The sequence below is a fragment of the Glycine max genome, chromosome 6, assembly GCF_000004515.6.
Source record: "Glycine max cultivar Williams 82 chromosome 6, Glycine_max_v4.0, whole genome shotgun sequence".
NCBI lineage: Eukaryota > Viridiplantae > Streptophyta > Magnoliopsida > Fabales > Fabaceae > Glycine > Glycine max.
In genome coordinates, this window is record NC_038242.2 from 11715343 (window position 1) to 11733780 (window position 18438).

Below are 18438 nucleotides of genomic sequence, written 5' to 3' on the forward strand. Positions count from 1 at the left end.
GATTTTGAAGAATCTAACAAGAAACCAAACACACTAAATAGTTTGTTGTCCTAAATTTGGATTAATTTATTTTTGAAAAACTAATTATTCTATATTCTAGGTTCTAAAGATTTCTTTTAAAAATAATTTTCCCCATAAATAGTCCCGAGTAAATATGCGATAACAACTCCGACTTCATCCAAAATGATGCTATATTGGGCTTGAACTTCAGAATTCTACAACTTATTCGAGTAAAAGGATCACACTCTAGAAGCAAAAGATATACATCACTGGAAAGGTATAGTATCTTAACAGGGCATCAAAAAATCCATAAGACATGACCAACTTGGTACAAGAAATGCAGCCATATAATATGCTCGAGGTTCTTCAGTACAACTACATAAAATAGTGCTATCTATTACATCATATCATTTTATTCCACATCTCTTACCGTGCTGCAAATCTGTCATCTCAATTGCTATATCAAGTAGCTCCTTCAGACTAAGAGCTCTCTTTCTCATACACTTCACTGGCATATTTCCAATTAATAACTTTCCAAATGTTCTTAAGATAGTCTGGTCTAACATTCTTGTACTGCAATAAGAAAAACAAGCATTACATCAAAAATTATTTTGACAACAGATGTGCATCTACGAATCTAAGAAATTGTGTTGTGTGTTCCCTTTCTTTCTTATTGCCAAATAATAGCACGATGAGTTTCAACATATGATGTAAGTAATGACATGAGACAAATTTATTTTCAAAACCACACTGACACTAATGGATCACCAAGTTAAAAATTTTACCTGTAAGTAGTACGCATGCTCCCAAACATCAATACCAATCAATGGAACCAAATTTGGTCCCTTAGTAACCAGTGGGTCCTGCAAATAAAATGTTCAAAATTATATCTGAAAAATAACAAAGCATAAACATGATTCACTAAAGCTCAAAAAAATGAGCATGAGGATTGAGAAAAGATGAAAAACTTTAAGAAGTTCCTTCTCTTCTCTCCAGTTTCCATTATATAGCAATATTTCTATATCAAGAACACCATTAACATTTGTAGAAGTCCTCCACATTCCAACAATCTCACTAATTTTAAATGGGTCCCTACACTTTATTTATTGAAAAAAATGGAATTGAGTCCTGGTAAGTTTATAAATTTGTAATCAACTCCCTGTAATCATTAACCACTATAACTTCATTAAAACTGAACCAACATCACTAAAACTTCTCTTACCAGATCTAGAAGAAAAGGAACACGGACCAAATAGCTTCTGTGTCATTCCACTATAAGCTTGCAATGGATTCAGAGGGTAGAGATTAAACAAAGTTAGAGAGAAAAGGTTCACCTGAGGTCTCTTGGTGTTTTGGTGGTTGGGTCTAGACCTATAAAGTGAGTGTAGTGGCTGAAGAGCCAGATCATAAAAGCATAAAATGGAAGACATAAAGACAGAGTGAATCAATAGTTCAGAGAGATGAAGCAGAGAAAAACTAATTAGCTATGTGGCAGGTGGCAGGTGGCAGGTGGCAACAGGTCCTCCTGTGGTTAGACTTGATGTAAAAAAAGATGAGAACTTGAGAGATTGCTCTGTCTTAGCAATTAGATTGAGAGAAAATGAACATAAAGAAGAGACCCCAAAAAACAAAATGGTGGCAGGAAAATAAATACCGTTGGTGTACACAGGTACAAATAGTTTGATATGCATACAATACATTTTGCCCAGCAGGCAAAATGTTCTTAACGAGATATAAGAATTTATGGTGCTAGGTTAGGACTTGACACTAAATTTAATAAAGGACCCAATTCCAAATAAGAAAAAAGCATAGCAGCCAAACTAAAAAGGTGAGCAAACCTGTAGGGACTAAATATGTATTTATACCTATAAATAAACTAAGAAGCCCAAAAGTCAAACCCAGTTTACAGAGCGATATTACAATAATAAAGCACTGTTTAGAGCATAACCTACTTTGAAATGTCAATTGAATTAACTAAAAAAGCCTGAGAAGCAATACATACTTGATTGTTGAATCTCATTGATTTAACATAAGGAATATAGACTACTCATAATGGCAATATACCGTAAAAGGATCTTGAATGGTGAGACAATATACAGCAGAAATACATAAAGCCAGAAATGGAGGCCAAACCAAAACAAAGAGACTACTTTCATTTACTAACATTTTTTTTAATATGCTATTGCTGATCTATGTAGCCTCCTGGCATCATATGGAAACGGGGGAGGGGCAATGGAAGGTGGAACAGGTAGTTTACCTGGTTGGCAGTGGTTTCAACTACAAGCCTCTTCAACTCTTTGTCCAGACCAAGCCACTGGCAAAGCAGTACAAATTAGGTAAAAAGAAAAAGTGCATTTCAAATAACGCCCAAGACATTAAGCTCTAATGATATGCAAGGATAGAAGATATGCTAGGAAACTTAGAATTTGCACAACTCACCACCCATCCAGACCCCTGTAGTGCAGCACCTTCTGCGTTAACTTTTTGTATTAATGCTTCAAAAGAACCAAAATGTGTGTCAATAGCCCATCCCAGTGAACCCTTGGGTGGTTCACCACCTCCTTCCTGCACATGGGTGAAGAACTAGGTAAAAGAACCGCCAAAGACAAGAGACTTCTCATAAAACAAGATCAAGGTAAAAAACTTACACGAACAGGAGCTAGATTTTTCCAGAAAATAGAATGGTTGACATGACCTGCAATAAACATTATTGGTTGTACATGAACTAAATTAAGCAATTTTAAAAATCATGGAAAATATATCCTTGCTTCATCAGTAAAAAGTTTGTTTGATTCATTTTAAAACCAGGCATCATTTCTCACAAGGGGTAAATATGAAAAGAAAAAAAAACGATGAAGGTCTTGCTTGGATAAACTTCTCCATAAGCACTTAAAAGAGAGAGAAAATAAGAAGGTAAAGTCCCTGTTTGGATAAGTTTTTTTATAACTACTTCCAAGAAAAGAAAATAAGAAGGTAAAATGAAATAAACTTCTCCCATAAGCTAAACTCAGCTTATGCATAATCAGCTTACGGGAGAAGCTTCTCCTATAAATGCTAATGGAAAAACTTATCCAAACAGGGCCAGAATGAGTTGGGTTTCTCCCATAAGTCAAAATCAACTTATGTACCTAAACTTTTGGAGAAGTTAGATGAGAGAGAGAGAACTTCCACAAAAGTTAAGAGCATAATTAACTTATGGAAGAAGCTCAAATCATTTTACTTTTATATTTTCCTTCTATAAATGTTTATAAAGAAGTTTATTCAAACAAGACTATATAAAAACTTCCAGATTACACTATAACAATCCATCCCACTGTTCATTCGCATCAACCAATCCATCCTACTGTGGAAAAATTTGACACACACACAAGTACTGGTATTGGGTACAATACGGATAGCTGTCCACTTTAAAATTTAAGTTCATTCAAGTCTGGATACAACACGAATTTGTTGACAATTCTAAGTAACCGAGATATAAGGTGGGTTGGATGGTTAAGGGAGAATGAGAAGAGGGGAAGGTCGCATGGGTTCAATCTCTCCTGCTAACAAAACTAACATTTTAACAAGTAACAACTAACCTTTTGCCAATAAAAAAAAAAAAAGTAACCGTGCATCAGCGCCTAACATACAATTCAATATATTACTTTCAGTAATTATTACCAGCATGACAGCAATGTATAAAGCAAATCTCCAATCCCTAGCTTCTATTTTATCTCATTTATTATATCAACAAAGGTCAACTAACTTCTAATCCACAACAACCTAAACCAATTGACAATTAATTATTCACGAATCGATCAATTTTCAGCCGCCGTAATTTATCATCTAATAAACCTTTAAAAAAAAGAAACAAAATCGAAAAAAGAAAAAGAAAAAGGGAATCGAACCTCCGCCGTTGAACTTGATGGCGCCCTGGAGCTTAACGACGGCGGAGGAATCTTTCTTGGCGATGGCGTCTTGGAGCTGCTCGAGGGCCTTGTTGTAGTTGGTGATGTAAGTCTGGTGGTGCTTCTGGTGGTGCAGCTGCATGATGTCGCCGCTGATGGCTGGCTCCAGTGCGCCATAGTCGTAATCCAGATCGGGTAGCGTGTACACGTGCAACCCGCGTGAATGAGTAGCCGCTGCTGTTATGCCAACTCCGATTATGGGCTTCGCGTCGTTGCGGAGCACGGTGGCTAGGGTTTTTCTGGTCAACAGAGCTCGCGCGGCCATCGCCTTCTACAATGCAACAACGCTGGAGTGGATTCGATGATGATAGAAGACTGGAGCTGAGTGGATTTATAAGTGAAATATTTTACTGCAAAGTACCACACTATACATAAAATAAATAATAATGATAATTTTGTTTCTGTCTATAAATAAATATTAATCAATTTAATTTTAATAGATGTTAAAGAAAGTAACTCGATGTGAAAAATTAAAGTATGTACCACTGAATAATCAACCACTGTCCACTGCTTACTAATCAAAACTATTTCTTTTTAAAATTAAATAAACTTAGTTTACATTTTAATCATACAGTGATTGAAAAATAGAGTGTATTATAGAGCGCAGTCTATGTGGAAGATTGTTACTTGAACCAGTGAGTATCACTGTGAGCCTTATTCCGCTGCGTCTATTATTATTTTATTCAGGAAACACGAGTTAAGCAGGTAAATAATATAATTAGTAATTAATTAATCTTAATACTTTCAATGATCAGGGTGGTCTGGTATGTCTTTACAATCAACTTCAACAAAAACCAATTTCAAGGTGAAAGTTCTGTTATGGTGGTACCCCCTTAGAAAAACTTCTATTGTTATCAAGTTTTGCCCCATTTATATCTGATTGAAAAATGCAACTTTGATTTAAAAATACTCTTACAATAAAAAAGCGAATTAGCTAACTCGTTAGTGTCTATTAATCGCTAATTATTACATATAACGACAAATATTTTAAAATAATTTTATTTTATCTTCCTTTTTTTACGAATTTATTAAATCTTCCTCAAACATCATTTTCATAATAATTATAGTTGAATAATAAATTATTAAATGAAAAGTAGATATATCTACTACTTCTCTAAAAAATATATAACACTTTTTATTCAATAATTAATAAAATTATTAAAATAAATTAATTAGGATTTATATTATTCATTTTATTTACTTAAAATAATTAATAAAATAACAATAACAGCTTATTGCATTGTATACTCTTTATAAAGGTATGGTTAGGCCCAATAGAGGTTGTGGTTATTCTTCATGTACCCAACAATTTTATATATTTTTTTTAAAATTAAACTTTATCATTTTTCACTTCTTCCTTAATATTAATCCATAATCTGAATGAGCCATAACGATTGTCAATTCATATGATTTTATATAAATTGTTAAAAATATATTTTATGAATTTTCGTGTTATTAGCACGACGCTCTACCTAATTGAACTAATAAGCTAATTATGTTAAAAAATAATTAACGTTTATATATATAACACTAAAATTTGTAATATATATTTAATACACATCTTAGTTTACATAATAAATTTTATACCAATTAATTTTAATTTGATAATGTATTTTTTTTACATATATAAATTTTTATTAAATCTATATCTAAACTTATATTTAAAATTTATATATGTAAAAAAATATTGTTAGATCAAAATTAATTGTTACAAAATTTATTATCTAAACTTATGTGTGTATTAAATATACATTAGAAATTTTAATGATATATATATCAACGTTGATTATTTTTTAACATAATTAACCTATTAACTCACTTAGTTAGAGTGTAATTCGTAAAAGGTTTATAGATTGATAATCCGTAATATGTAAGCCGGCTATGGATCATCTGTATGAGGCTTACGAATTGATACAGATTATCAATTCATTTGGGTTATATGTAAGGATATTTTTTATTTTTTCCTCTTATTATTGGGTGTATTCGAAAAAATGTTGAATGCAGGAAGAAAATTCCTAGAGTTAGGCCTAAAACATAAAAATAAGCCCAAGCTTTTCTCAAGAACCCAATCTACTGCTGCAATCTGGAGAAATCTCAGAGAGATTCCAACAACAAATTGGACCCAGAACTTTCAGCTTATAAGATATTTGATGAGCCTTCATCAGGTTCTATGACATCGAATCAGTATTTTACAACAGCAAAATAGACCAAGAATTTTTCAGCTTAAAAGAGATTTGATGAGCTTTCATCAAGGTTCTATATCATAATACTTTTTTATATCATACAGCAATATAATGTGGTCCTCATGCTTCGTTTAAGTTCACTTTCTAAAAAAAATAAAGACTTGAACAAATTACTACTATTAGTATAGGTCATAGGAATACAAACAGAGGAAAAACTGAGAAAATAAGGGAGAAAAAGAATAACCGGTAGGTGTTTATATGTTATTCAAGCCAAGAAAAGGTTTGAATATCTATATAAAATCATAATAAGTATTATGATATAAAAACATCACCAGGAAATGTATGTTACTATAAGACATTGTTGGCCAATAGAATTACGACATGACCATGTGCTTGTTCCCCTCCCTAATATTGTTGGTCGGCAAAAGATTGATAAAAATATTAAACTAAAGCTATTAAGAAAAATGGCTAGGATATGCGTTTGGCAGCACTTCCACTTTCTAATTCCATATGGATTACGGGTGTTAACCCTCTATAAGGACTATAAAACTGTTCTTGACAATGCTAAGACAAAACCCATTAAACATACTAGTCTTTGCTCTTGCTCCATACAGGAGACATTTGTCTTTGTCCGACATTAGAACTCACAACTGCACTTCCATTTTCCACATTCATCAGAGGATCAGATTCATCTTCTCTTGCCTGGAAACATTAAAAAGAAACAGGGTGACAGAATGTACTTCAAGTAAATGATTGTGACAATGCAAAAAACTAGAGACACCCAAAGTTGGCCGTGGTTAAAACAAACCTGGGATGATTGCGATGCAGCTTCGACAGTTTTTTGCTGATTCTCAAGAGTGCAATAGTAAGAATATAGTATCATCCCAATCATGGCTATCAAAATACCCAGTATGTTTCTCCAGCTAAACGGGTCTCGGAGAAGTATATAACCAAATGCCAATACAAGGCATGTCTTCAGGTGTCCAAGAACCTGATAGGTGACTGGAGATGTCTTTCCAATAACAAGGAACGTACTGAAATTGACCGAGATAGAGATAAGGCAGGAAAGAATTATGAAAACCTGCAATGCAGAAAGAAACAATTGAGAACGCATTAATAATAATAATAATAATTTGGGACTTGGGAAGACTATTTAACTCTTACCGTCACTTGTGTCGTATAATTGAAACCAAATACATTTTGGTTGGTCAAAAGTTTATCCAGATATGGGCCAGAAATTAACAGGGTTGCTGCTTGATATGGACATGATTGATACAGAAGCTGGGTGGAAGAAACCTTGTACTTCTTCTGGATAGTATTTGTCATCTAAAAACCACTAATTAAGGACAAGACGCCCAGATAAAAAATGATAGCCCAGGAATGAAAAAAGCAGACAGCCACCTTTGTAAAGCTTTCAAGTGCAATAAAAAGTTATATTTTCTCCAAATTATGTTCAAATACCATAAATGACAGTCTCTAGATAAAGAAAATGGACTTGTCCAAAGGCAAGCAAAGACAGAAAGAGGGATTCCAGGCCAAAATGAGGCTCTGCATGTAAAGCCTTGCACAATTTAAACAAGAAAACCTAAAATAATATGAAGTTATGAGTATGATTAGTTCTATCACCAGCTCATGTCCCTTGGAGCAGAAGATAATTGTTTCTTCAAGTGCCAAGGGCAAACACAACATTTTAGTTCTATCACCAGCATAATATTTTAAAAAAGCATTGTATATGGTTAACAAATATTGCACATATAATATATGCCACAGTGGAACAGGTTCAAAATTAAGTCCCCACTATATATGTTTCTAGTCAATCTATCACAAAACTTAGGTGTTAATGCAATTGGAAATTATTTTAAAAGGATACAATCTGAGCAACACAAGTTGTAATCACTGCGAGAAAAGATAAGAAAGAGCCCAGAGCATTGAGCTGCAAATCTGTGACAGTAGCAATCCCGACACCCAAAAGGAGGATACTGAGGGCAAATTGAATTCTCTTACTGCAATAACAATGAAAAGAAAATAATTAATTTTATTTAAGGAAAAACTACTAAAGGAAGCTATGCTCAGACAGTAAAAAAAGCATAACAATTAGTTACAATCATACTTCAGGTTAAAACAATGAGCAAGTGAGAGAGAGAGAGAGAGAGAGAGATACAACAGATAAGAAGAAAAAAACAAAAAGTGACCGTTACATAATTATCATTTCAAGTATATATCAACACCCGAACATTAAAAAAATCATAGTATTCATAAGAAGCTAAATGGAACCTGAATCTCTTCCCAAGAAATATGGTCTCCAACAATACAGTACAAGGAATGATTGCCAGCTTAGTCATCTGAAAAGGAATATCATAGAGATGTTCAGAGTCAACAATAATCAAATGAACACGTGAGAAAAACAGAACCATAATAAACATACTTGATAGAAGCCAACAGAATTGAAACCCAGGCTCAAATTTAAAAGTCCAATTGAGATCCCATTTAAAATCCCAAATCCAATTACAGCTTTCTGCTCAAAAGGTTTGTGCTCAAAGAATCTCATTTTGAGCGCCACATGAAGGGAACAAAATGTGACAAGCAGATGCCAGCTGGTCAAAGTTGTAGCTGCATATCAAAAAGCACAAATTTCAAAAACTTGTAAATCTCAGACAGTACATTAAAATGTAAACATGAAAGCTCAAATTTGCATATATCATGGAAATAACCCAAACCATCATCAGACACCACATTTTAGAGGAGATAAATTTACCTTCTCGATGAATAGAACTGAAAATAGGTAATTAAAAACCACAAAATGCTAAGAGATGACTAATGTTTAGGCACTTCCAAAAAAATAAATCAATAAGTACATTTTTTTATGAGGCAACTTACATCTGATTCACATTACTTGGCAGCTGGATTGATTTAGAAAAAGCAGTAAAGAAAACAAAATCCTTAACTTAGTAATGCCTAGCGAATAAGACAACAAATGATACTTCCAAAGAGGCAATATTTTATTTAGAAAAAGAAGGGACACCAACAATCCAACAGATCCCATCACATTCCCACGAACAGTATCTAGGAAACTAAATTCCAAACATAAAGGCAAATAAAAAATTGTAACATTTAACAAATGCAATCTCCAACTAACACTTCTAGTTTTACTAAAGCCACGAGCAGTTCAGTTGGAGGAAAATGATTGTTAACCAAGAGCAAAAATGAAACACATATTAATTTCCACCTTCTCATGCTTATGTCAAAACAAGCAAGTATAACGTAATTTTCATTCCAAAACCTCCACCCAAATAAAACACCCTAGGTGAGTACATAGCCTAGATCACAAGCACAATACAGCACAAGGAGTACCAGCAGGTACAATGGAGCAACTTCGAAGTTCTAACAAAAGATGCAAGAGAGAGAGAGGAGGGTTAAAAACCTTCAATTCTAATAAGCACGAATGAAATCACACAAGAAACTAATAGAACAAAAAACTAATAGGTTAGCAAAGGAAGAAATGAAAGACACAAAATACAAATGGGTGGCAAAATTAGAAAGCAAAAAGAATAGTATAAACTTGCAACGATCCAAAGGGGGAAGTTTAAGTTACCGAAAATGAAATGCAGTGAACTCATCAGCGCCTTATTGCAAATCACAATGGACACAGATGAGACCACAGAAAGAGTCAACGCGCCCACCGTCCCAAGCTGGAAACGTTCTCCCTCACCCATCTTTTTGTCGTATGCTCCAAAACCTGAAAAACCAAACCAAAACAAAAAAGAAGCATTCCCGATTTCAAAACATCAGAAAGCGAACCAGACAGCACACGAATTACGACAACGAGAAGAAAACATCAAAACAGCAGGATCAGCCATACCCAGAAGACAAAACAACAACTTTTACCCACCTAGACGCCGACAGCGGAACTTAGGGAGAGAATTGACTGAATTGAGCAAAAGGGGTTTGCGATTTGGGAGAGATTTAGATCGATTCAATGGTTTAGGGTAGAAAAAGAGTGAGTGGTGGTGACGTAAGCATGAAAGGAAGGTGAAACGGAAGAGGGTAATCTAACTAAAAAACTAATGATGCAAAAGAAGATGGTGATTTGGTTGCTGCTGAATGGAAATTGGAATGGAATGGTTCGTGAATACTTGTACGAAATAGTAGTACTATGAATTATCCATGATCTGTGATATGAGTAGGCGCTGGAGAGTAAGGAAGCAACGGAGATTTGGTAGTAAAACACAATTGAATTAGATTAATGGAAATGGGGTTTGGTGATGGGCACACACAATTAATGGCTTTGGATCCGTCGTCAAACCCAACTTTGCTATCAAGAGAAATGTTAGGGACATTATCACACTACCTCTGTCGCACACTTTTTTTTTAAAAAAATAAAATAAAATTTAATGGAATTAACTATTATTAATGACAAAAATTAATTATGAATGGTAAATTTAATGATATTTTCCTTATTAATAGTATTAATTATTCAATGACTAATTTTGTAGAAATACTCAGTTCATTCAAGGGTTAACCTCTTTTAATAAATATTTTTTCATAATCAATAATCAAATTCATAACGACAACATACTTTAAGTGACAAGATTTTAGTAATTATTTAAGGATTTTATTTAGGATAATTTTATTTAGTTGATAGTATAAATGCTTTTTAACAATGTGCAAAAAATTATACTCAATTTTAAATATTAAAACTTATGAAATACAGTACTTTTTAAACTTACAGTTTATTTAATGAATATTATTGATAATTTTATTTTTTTAATAAGTTATACATAAGTGTTTGACTGGAATAAATTATTAAAACTACAGTAAGTTTTTAAATATTATTATTTAATGACTACTGTATATATTATTCTTAGTATATTAAAAATTCATACTCGATTTTAAATATAAAAACTTATTAAATACAGTGGTTTATTCATTAAATAATTAATAAATATAAAATAATAAAAAGATATTTATATGATATTTTATATAAATGTTTTTTATCAATAATTATTAATTTAGTAGTTGCATTTATATTGTAATGTATGGGTACGATTATGAATGTGGGTTAAAAACCATGTTAGATTTACAATTATTGGTTACAGTTCCAATTTTATGTACCAAAAGGACTCTTAGGCTTTTTCTAGTAATGATTATTGGGATTTTATTTGAACTTGTAGGCAACTGTTATTTATACCTTCCCCTTCTACAAATATAGCTTTCATTTGTTTTTTTCTTTAAAAAGTATCCCTTTCGTTTTACATTCCAGAAAATAGTTACTGAAAGTGTTTAAATTAACCTGTGCGCAGCGGCGGACTGACGTTGTGGTTTGGGGGATGGTTTTTTTCACTTCAAAATTTTAATATATAATTATATATTTAGATAATCAATTAAAAGAAGAAGAAAATCATTGGAATCCAATTTGATCCTGCCCTCCCTTGGCTGATTCTTAGCAATTACTCATCTCATAAATAAAAAGAGAAAAAATTAGGATAGTTATTTTTATTTTATAATTAAATAGTAATAATTAAGTACTATCTACCTTTTCTTGTTTTTTGATAAAACATTTTGCTATTAGTTTTTTTAATAACTTTTCTTGTGAAGATAATGGCATTTTGTTTTTATTTTTATTTTTTAGATAGATATTTTTTTACAGCATTTTAGATAGATATTTTATTTCTCTTTTATAGTATTTATTATTATTACAAAGATAATTATATTCTTTCTCTGTTTAGATAAAATATTCAAATATCATTTTTTTTATTCTGAACAGTGTTTTTTTTTATGATCCATTATTACTATTTTAGAAGATATAACCGATTACATCTACACAATTATTAGCCTTTCTTTATATTAATTTGATTATGTATGATTTGATAATTAAATATTATTTACTAATCTTTATAAATGTGGTAGGCTAAATTATGAGCATTATATAACAGATTGACAATTTGAGACTTTAGATGCATTAATAATTATTCTCTCTTAATTTCTTTTTTTTTATAGAGAAACTTAATTTCTTATGTTATTTTTACTTATTTTTTTCTCTTCTCTTTATTTTTTTGGCATTGTTCGTAAGGTTTTAACATGTTACTAACCTCATGTGCATGGATCTAAACACATGTAAACTTTGGAAAAATAATTTAGATATTGAGTTGCAAAATATACTTGTTATAATTCGCTTCTAGTGCATTATTATTGTCTTGATAATTTTTTATTGAAATATTAGTCGTTAATATCCTTAGTTTTTATTAATTGTCATGACATAATCTAAAAGCATATTCCTTTTAAATGGTTCTTGATTACCATTGTGTTGTGAGTAATAAAATTCATTATGATTTAAAAGTTTTTAGAACATAATTAATGAGATATTTTAAAAATATATATGATTGAAATGCATAAACACTGATGTTTATTATATTTTTTCAATGAAATTTATTTATGACGTGTGAAATTGATGATATAATATTCTTGGTTTTTAAAAAATACATTTAGTTTTTTATTTTAAATATATTTTCTATTAATATTTTGGGAAATTATTAATGTAATCAACATTTTGAATATTTTATATGAAATTTATGCAAATATATTTGTTGCGAAATTGACACCTGATATTAAAGTCTATGTCCGCTCCTGCCTGTGCGTCACACAGGAGACGATATACACATTTTTTTTAATATTAACAAAAATGTTTATAAATATTTATTTATAAAAATTTTTGAGGGGATATATTTGTTGAAGTTATAAGAGTATTGCTAATTTTTATGAAAACAAATTTAAAAATTCAGTTTTGAAATTTTAATAATATTCCAAATTAATTGTAATTAAAATACTTCTTAAAGTGTAAAAACAGCTTAGATGTTAGAATAATATCACCTTAACAATTTAAATGATAGGATGGTTTCACGTAAATTATTTATCCTAAGTTAAGTGTAATTTTGTTTATTTATTTATAAGAAATTTTTTATTCCTGTATATTATATATGATTTCTGCATTAATAAATTTACGTATAGATAATAGATAATAGTATATAAAAGAAGATATAAATATACGGGCTATATATATATATATAATTATAAACTTACATATTTTTTTATCAGAAAATATTTATAATTATATAATTATTATTGATTATAATAATAATTTTTAAATTGATCTATCCAAATAATTTTTTATGGAAAATAAAGAAAATAAAACTATTTAAATAAAACCATTTTCTGACGGTTTAAAATAATTGCGAGAAATTACTACACCAAATCCGAATTCAAAATTTACGTTGCACCCACCTTAGATTCAAAACTTTCGATCCACCATCACTTTCTCATTCACACATATATTTGTGCGTGGTAAGTTGTTTTCTTCCTTTCTTCTATAAAAAACTAGCATTTGTCTTTTATTTTCATTACTTATTAATTATTTTAAATCAAGTGTGATATCACTAGTTTATCTGAAAACTTCTTCTTAACTCACTCGACTGGATCTCATAATAGTTTGTTTTTTTAGAAACTTCCATAAACTAGTGATACCACATTTGATTCATCATTTCTCATGAATCTCAAAGATGTCAAATGACATTCTTTACATTAAAAATACAAAAAAAAATATTTACGTAAATAATACAAGCAAAAATCCATTTACGTAGATAATACAAAACACAAATATTGATTACTTTCAGTTTCTTTAGTTGAAATTGTATGTAATTTTGATTACTTATTTTACTTTTAAAATTTAATATTTGTGTGATTATGTTGTCAAAATTGTTTTTTATCAAAACTTTTAAACTATTATTTTCTAATCAAATTTAGGGATTTGGATTGTAAAAAAATATTATTCAAGAAATATTTTCTTTTAATTTTAGTGGAAATGGATTTAAATTATCCATACTAGAATTTTAAATTTAGTCAGAGATTGAATTCTCTATCTTCTCCAATCCACATTCCTATCCCCCAATAAAATAATAACAACTATTTTTTTTCTTAGTTGACAACATTTTATTGATGAAGCTGAGATTGAAGACACATGATTTATATCCTACAGCGTGTCATCTTCCAACAATGTAAGCAAGAATGTCATTAGATGATTATGATTATATATACTCAATTAAGGAAGCAGACTAGAAAGTATAAAAAAATGAAATATTTTTAAATATGTAACAAGATATGAAGAACATCTTGTTAGTATTTGCTGAGTGAGCCATATCTATTGGCTAATAACTTAGACACGATCATGTACTTCCCCCCTCTAATGTTGTTGGTTGGCTATCAATGTACATAATGCTAAGCTAATAGTATTGAACGAAACAATTCACACCTTTAAGTATTTGAGACCTTAAGTCTGGAAAAACTTCCTAATTAAGGGTATAATTCCTTTAAGGCCTATGTATTGTCCTTAACTATGATTTTGAAAAGCTCATACAGAGTCCTAATCTTTTTCTTTGCTCCAAACAGGGGGCCTTTTGTTCAAAACTGTACTTGCATTTTCCACATTAATTAGAGTCTCAGTTTCACCTTCTCTTGCCTGAAAATAATAAGGATAACAAATAATCACAAAGTGGGTTCCTGTAGTCCATGATCAAGATAAAAAAAACACACCAGGACATGCAAAATGCTGATAAATAAAACAAACCTCTGATGCTTGTGTGGCAGCTTCAACTGTTTTTTGTTGACCCTCGAGAGCACAATAATAGGAATACAGAATCATCCCAACCATGGCTACCAAAATTCCAAGTATGTTCCTCCAACTGAAAGGGTCATGAACAATAATATATCCAAAAGCCAATACAAGGCATGTCTTTAGATGTCCAAGAACCTGATAGGTGATTGGAGATGTCTTTCCAATTACAAGAAATGTACTAAAATTCACCGCGATAGAGATCATGCATGAAAGAATAATGACCATCTGTAGTGTAGAAAATAGCAGCCGAAAATAAATTAACAAAACAAAGGAATTTGGGTTTAAAAATAAGGACGCAAATCATTTTAAATCTCACCGTCACTTGGGTTGTGTACTTGAAAGCAAAGACATTTAGGTTGGTCAAAAGTTTATCCAAATATGGTCCAAAGATTAACAAGGTAGCTGATTGATATGGACATGTTTGATACAAAAGTTGGGTAGAAGAAACCTTAAACTTCTTCTGAATGGTATTTGTCATCTGAAAGGGACTAATTAAGATCTTAACAAATAAGACAAAAATACACAATTGATCCACCATGCATAAAAAAAAGGGGACAATCTTTTTCTTAGTAGTCACACACAAAAGAAAGATATACTTCTGTTAAACTATGCTCAAGCGAAATGAATGATAAGGCACACACACTGGGTAAAACCGAAGATAGTGCACGTAAAGACTTGTAGATATATACATATAGAGAAAATCTATGAACATAGGAGCTATATTAACTCATAAGAAGTCTATCTTCTCATACGCCAAATGAAACTTAAATTGACAAGTTTTTTGTTATGCAGTTATTGGCATGATTATCATGAAGAAAAATTACAAGGTTAAGGATATGAATTTATGCAACACTTTTTCCCTAAGTAGTTAATAGCATAATTATCATGAAAAAAAGTTTCAGACCACTAGGAGTTAATGCATATAAGTTTTTTTATACTGGAAATGAATGCATATAAGCTAAAGCATAGTAGATTTTTTTATTTGATTCTTAGTTTCATTAAAAACTTGAGCAACTAACAAAATTGGAACTTTCTTAAAGGATACAATCTGAGCAACACATGTTGTAATCACCGCGAGCAAAGATAAGAAAGAGCCCAAAGCATTGAGTTGCAGATCAGTAACGGTTGCAATTCCAACACCCAGAAGGAGGATAGAAAGAGAAAATTGCACTCTTTTACTGCAATGACAATAATGGTAAAACAATTAATAACACAATTCAAAATTAGTAGAACTACTAAGGTAATGCCATACAACAACAACATCCTTATCTCACAATGTCAAACTGAGTCAATGCCATATGGAATAAAAGAAAGAAAAAAAACCCAGAATATCAGACAAGGAAAAGAATAATGATAGTTTAGTTCAAGACAAGAAACCAGAGAAGACACATAGATGTCTTCATATTTATGTGATGAAGGAAAGGACAAAAAGGCACATGACACGTTGAAAATCATGCGAATGATATGATGACTTGAAATCTATTAGAATTTAGAAATCACTCTAAATGATATAATTGCTTAAAAGGAAACAGAAAGGGAGAGAGAAAAAAAGGTTGGTACAGTGTATACTTTAATGGAACTTACTTAAAAATCTAGACGTATATAAACTTCATAAAGTATAAAGACTTAAAGAGATCAATCATAAATGTCCCATTAATTTTAAAAGGCTAAACAAGACCTGAATTTCTTCCCAAGAAAAAGGATCTCCAATAGAATAGTGCATGGGATGATTGCCAACTTTGTCATCTGAATGCAAATATAATAGAGCTTGTTCAAAAAAACTTGAAAAACAACTTAAACAACACAAATCAAAATATTACATGCAAAATATATAGCTGAGAAAGAAAAAAATCACCTGATAAAAGCCAACAGAATTGAAGCCTAGGCTCAAATTTAAAAGACCAATTGATATTCCATTAAGAATTCCAAATCCCATCACAGCTTTCTGCTCAAAAGGTTTGTGCTCAAAAAGTCTCAACTTTAGTGCCACATGAAGGGAACAAAATGTTACAAGAAGATGCCAACTTGTCAAAGTTGTAGCTGCATGGGAATTCAAGGATACATATTAAAACCTCAACTCTAGGACATTATACTTCAAATGGGTTAGGATGCAGCATGGAGCTACTTCTAACAAAAGTTAAAAAATCACATCAAAAGTTTAAACTTTAATACTTTCATCAATGAAATGACAACTCAATTAAGCCCCATTTCTTCTAATTTAAAGAATCCTACCTAAAGCTTATCAGTCCTCCATTGAACTTTTTTTCTTGTTCCCCACATGTATCCTCCTTCAAAGGCAATCTTATTCGAATGACAAATACTAAATGTAAACATCTTTCCCATTAAGGATTTAATACTTGGTTCTCCATGTTAGGGTAGACTAACCCCATCAGTCAATTCAATTATGAAACACTTGAATGACTCATATACAAAATCACACAAATGGAAACAACACACTTGTAATAGTCACCAAAAATTAGACACACAAATAACTTGTCATTTCTTAATCATATATCAATTTGCTAATAGCTAAATTGTTTAAAAAAACTTACCAAAAATGAAATGCAGTGAGCTCATCAACGCCTTATTGCAAATCACAATCGACACTGACGACACCACAGACATACTCAATGCGCCAACAGTTCCCAGCTGAAATTTCTCTCCCTCGCCCATCTTTTCCTTGTTGCTCTAAACAAACCAAAAAATAATAACAACCAATGAACAAAATGAAGCACAAGAACCCAACATTGAAGCAAAAACCTTAAAACAAAACAACAACAACTTCAGCCAAAAACACGTTGGGAAAACTTACGTAAGGAATATATGAATTCGGGAGTGAAACTAAATGGGTGTCAGCGAATTGCTAAAAAAGCTCTTGGATTCGATGATTATAGAAAAGTTAAAATTTTGGCTACTGAAAGTTTATGGGTAAGAGGGAACTCAGTAGTTAGCATAAAAGTCGAGAGAAATGTGATTCAATTAATAAAATGAAATGAGAATGAGAATGAAAATGAAAAACAGAAATGGATGAAGGTGGCATTGATCAATGCAAAACAAAACAGGTATGTGCTTCTTCTTCTTCTTCTTACAATTATGGGCAGAGGAGAAAGGAAAAAAAGGCTTAATTTTAGTTCCAAAAGCTAATTAAATAATGAACATCAAGATTAGAACTTTTCTAAAATACTCATGGTTTTGCGATGCTCGCTTTTGTTATTTTTTACCTAAAAAATGACGGTGATGCACTTTTCTTGATGCTTGCTACCTGAGAGTCGAGAGTCTATGTTAAACAAGATAATTAATTAGTAATAATTATTTCCTTGTACAAGATTATTTATTGTGCGCACCATGTCATTTATGATTTATGAACATATCATTAATGTGTCAAGAAAAAACTTCAATTGATGTATTTAGTTTTTAGGATAAAGTTAACGGTATTAATTAACACATTAAACGTGAAATTTTGTAATACTTAACGCTATTAATGTATTTTATTGTGATATTTAATAAATTTTTAATTTATTATTAAATTTAATTAGAATATAATTTTTTTTATATGTACAATGATTGGTAATTAATATCCATCTTAAGATTATATTTGACAAAATTAACTTAAAAATTAGTTTATAATTAAAAATACAAAAAT

At 31.0% G+C, this 18438-nt stretch overlaps 3 protein-coding genes across 5 annotated transcripts; all 3 read right to left on the minus strand.

Annotated features, from left to right (window-relative positions):
* Positions 1–247: 247 nt before the first annotated feature.
* Positions 248–4306, minus strand: LOC100785490 (superoxide dismutase [Mn], mitochondrial). Its single transcript, XM_003526765.4, has 6 exons — positions 3888–4306; positions 2649–2695; positions 2440–2565; positions 2258–2314; positions 786–863; positions 248–573 (listed from the first exon to the last, which is right to left on the minus strand). The coding sequence occupies exons 1-6, from the start codon at positions 4210–4212 to the stop codon at positions 481–483; spliced, it is 726 nt and encodes a 241-aa protein (XP_003526813.1). The 5' UTR covers positions 4213–4306; the 3' UTR covers positions 248–480.
* Positions 4307–6394: 2088 nt separating this feature from the next.
* On the minus strand, positions 6395–10456 carry LOC100786018 (UDP-xylose transporter 2). Of its 2 annotated transcripts, none has more exons than XM_003526766.5 (8): positions 10020–10456; positions 9723–9866; positions 8556–8740; positions 8405–8472; positions 8001–8133; positions 7295–7456; positions 6939–7211; positions 6395–6832 (listed from the first exon to the last, which is right to left on the minus strand). In XM_003526766.5, exons 2-8 carry the CDS (start codon positions 9841–9843, stop codon positions 6719–6721), a joined length of 1056 nt encoding a protein of 351 aa, XP_003526814.1. In that variant the 5' UTR covers positions 9844–9866; positions 10020–10456; the 3' UTR covers positions 6395–6718. The 2 variants fall into 2 exon arrangements, with proteins under 2 accessions (XP_003526814.1, XP_006581729.1); XM_006581666.4 differs by having other exon boundaries at positions 9990–10440.
* A 3787-nt stretch (positions 10457–14243) lies between these two features.
* LOC100786535 (UDP-xylose transporter 3) lies at positions 14244–18091 on the minus strand. Of its 2 annotated transcripts, none has more exons than XM_006581667.3 (8): positions 18017–18091; positions 17348–17483; positions 16651–16835; positions 16474–16541; positions 15841–15973; positions 15112–15273; positions 14748–15020; positions 14244–14639 (listed from the first exon to the last, which is right to left on the minus strand). In XM_006581667.3, exons 2-8 carry the CDS (start codon positions 17466–17468, stop codon positions 14544–14546), a joined length of 1038 nt encoding a protein of 345 aa, XP_006581730.1. In that variant the 5' UTR covers positions 17469–17483; positions 18017–18091; the 3' UTR covers positions 14244–14543. The 2 variants fall into 2 exon arrangements, with proteins under 2 accessions (XP_006581730.1, XP_003526815.1); XM_003526767.5 differs by lacking the exon at positions 18017–18091 and adding an exon at positions 17608–17986.
* Between the last annotated feature and the right edge of the window lie 347 nt (positions 18092–18438).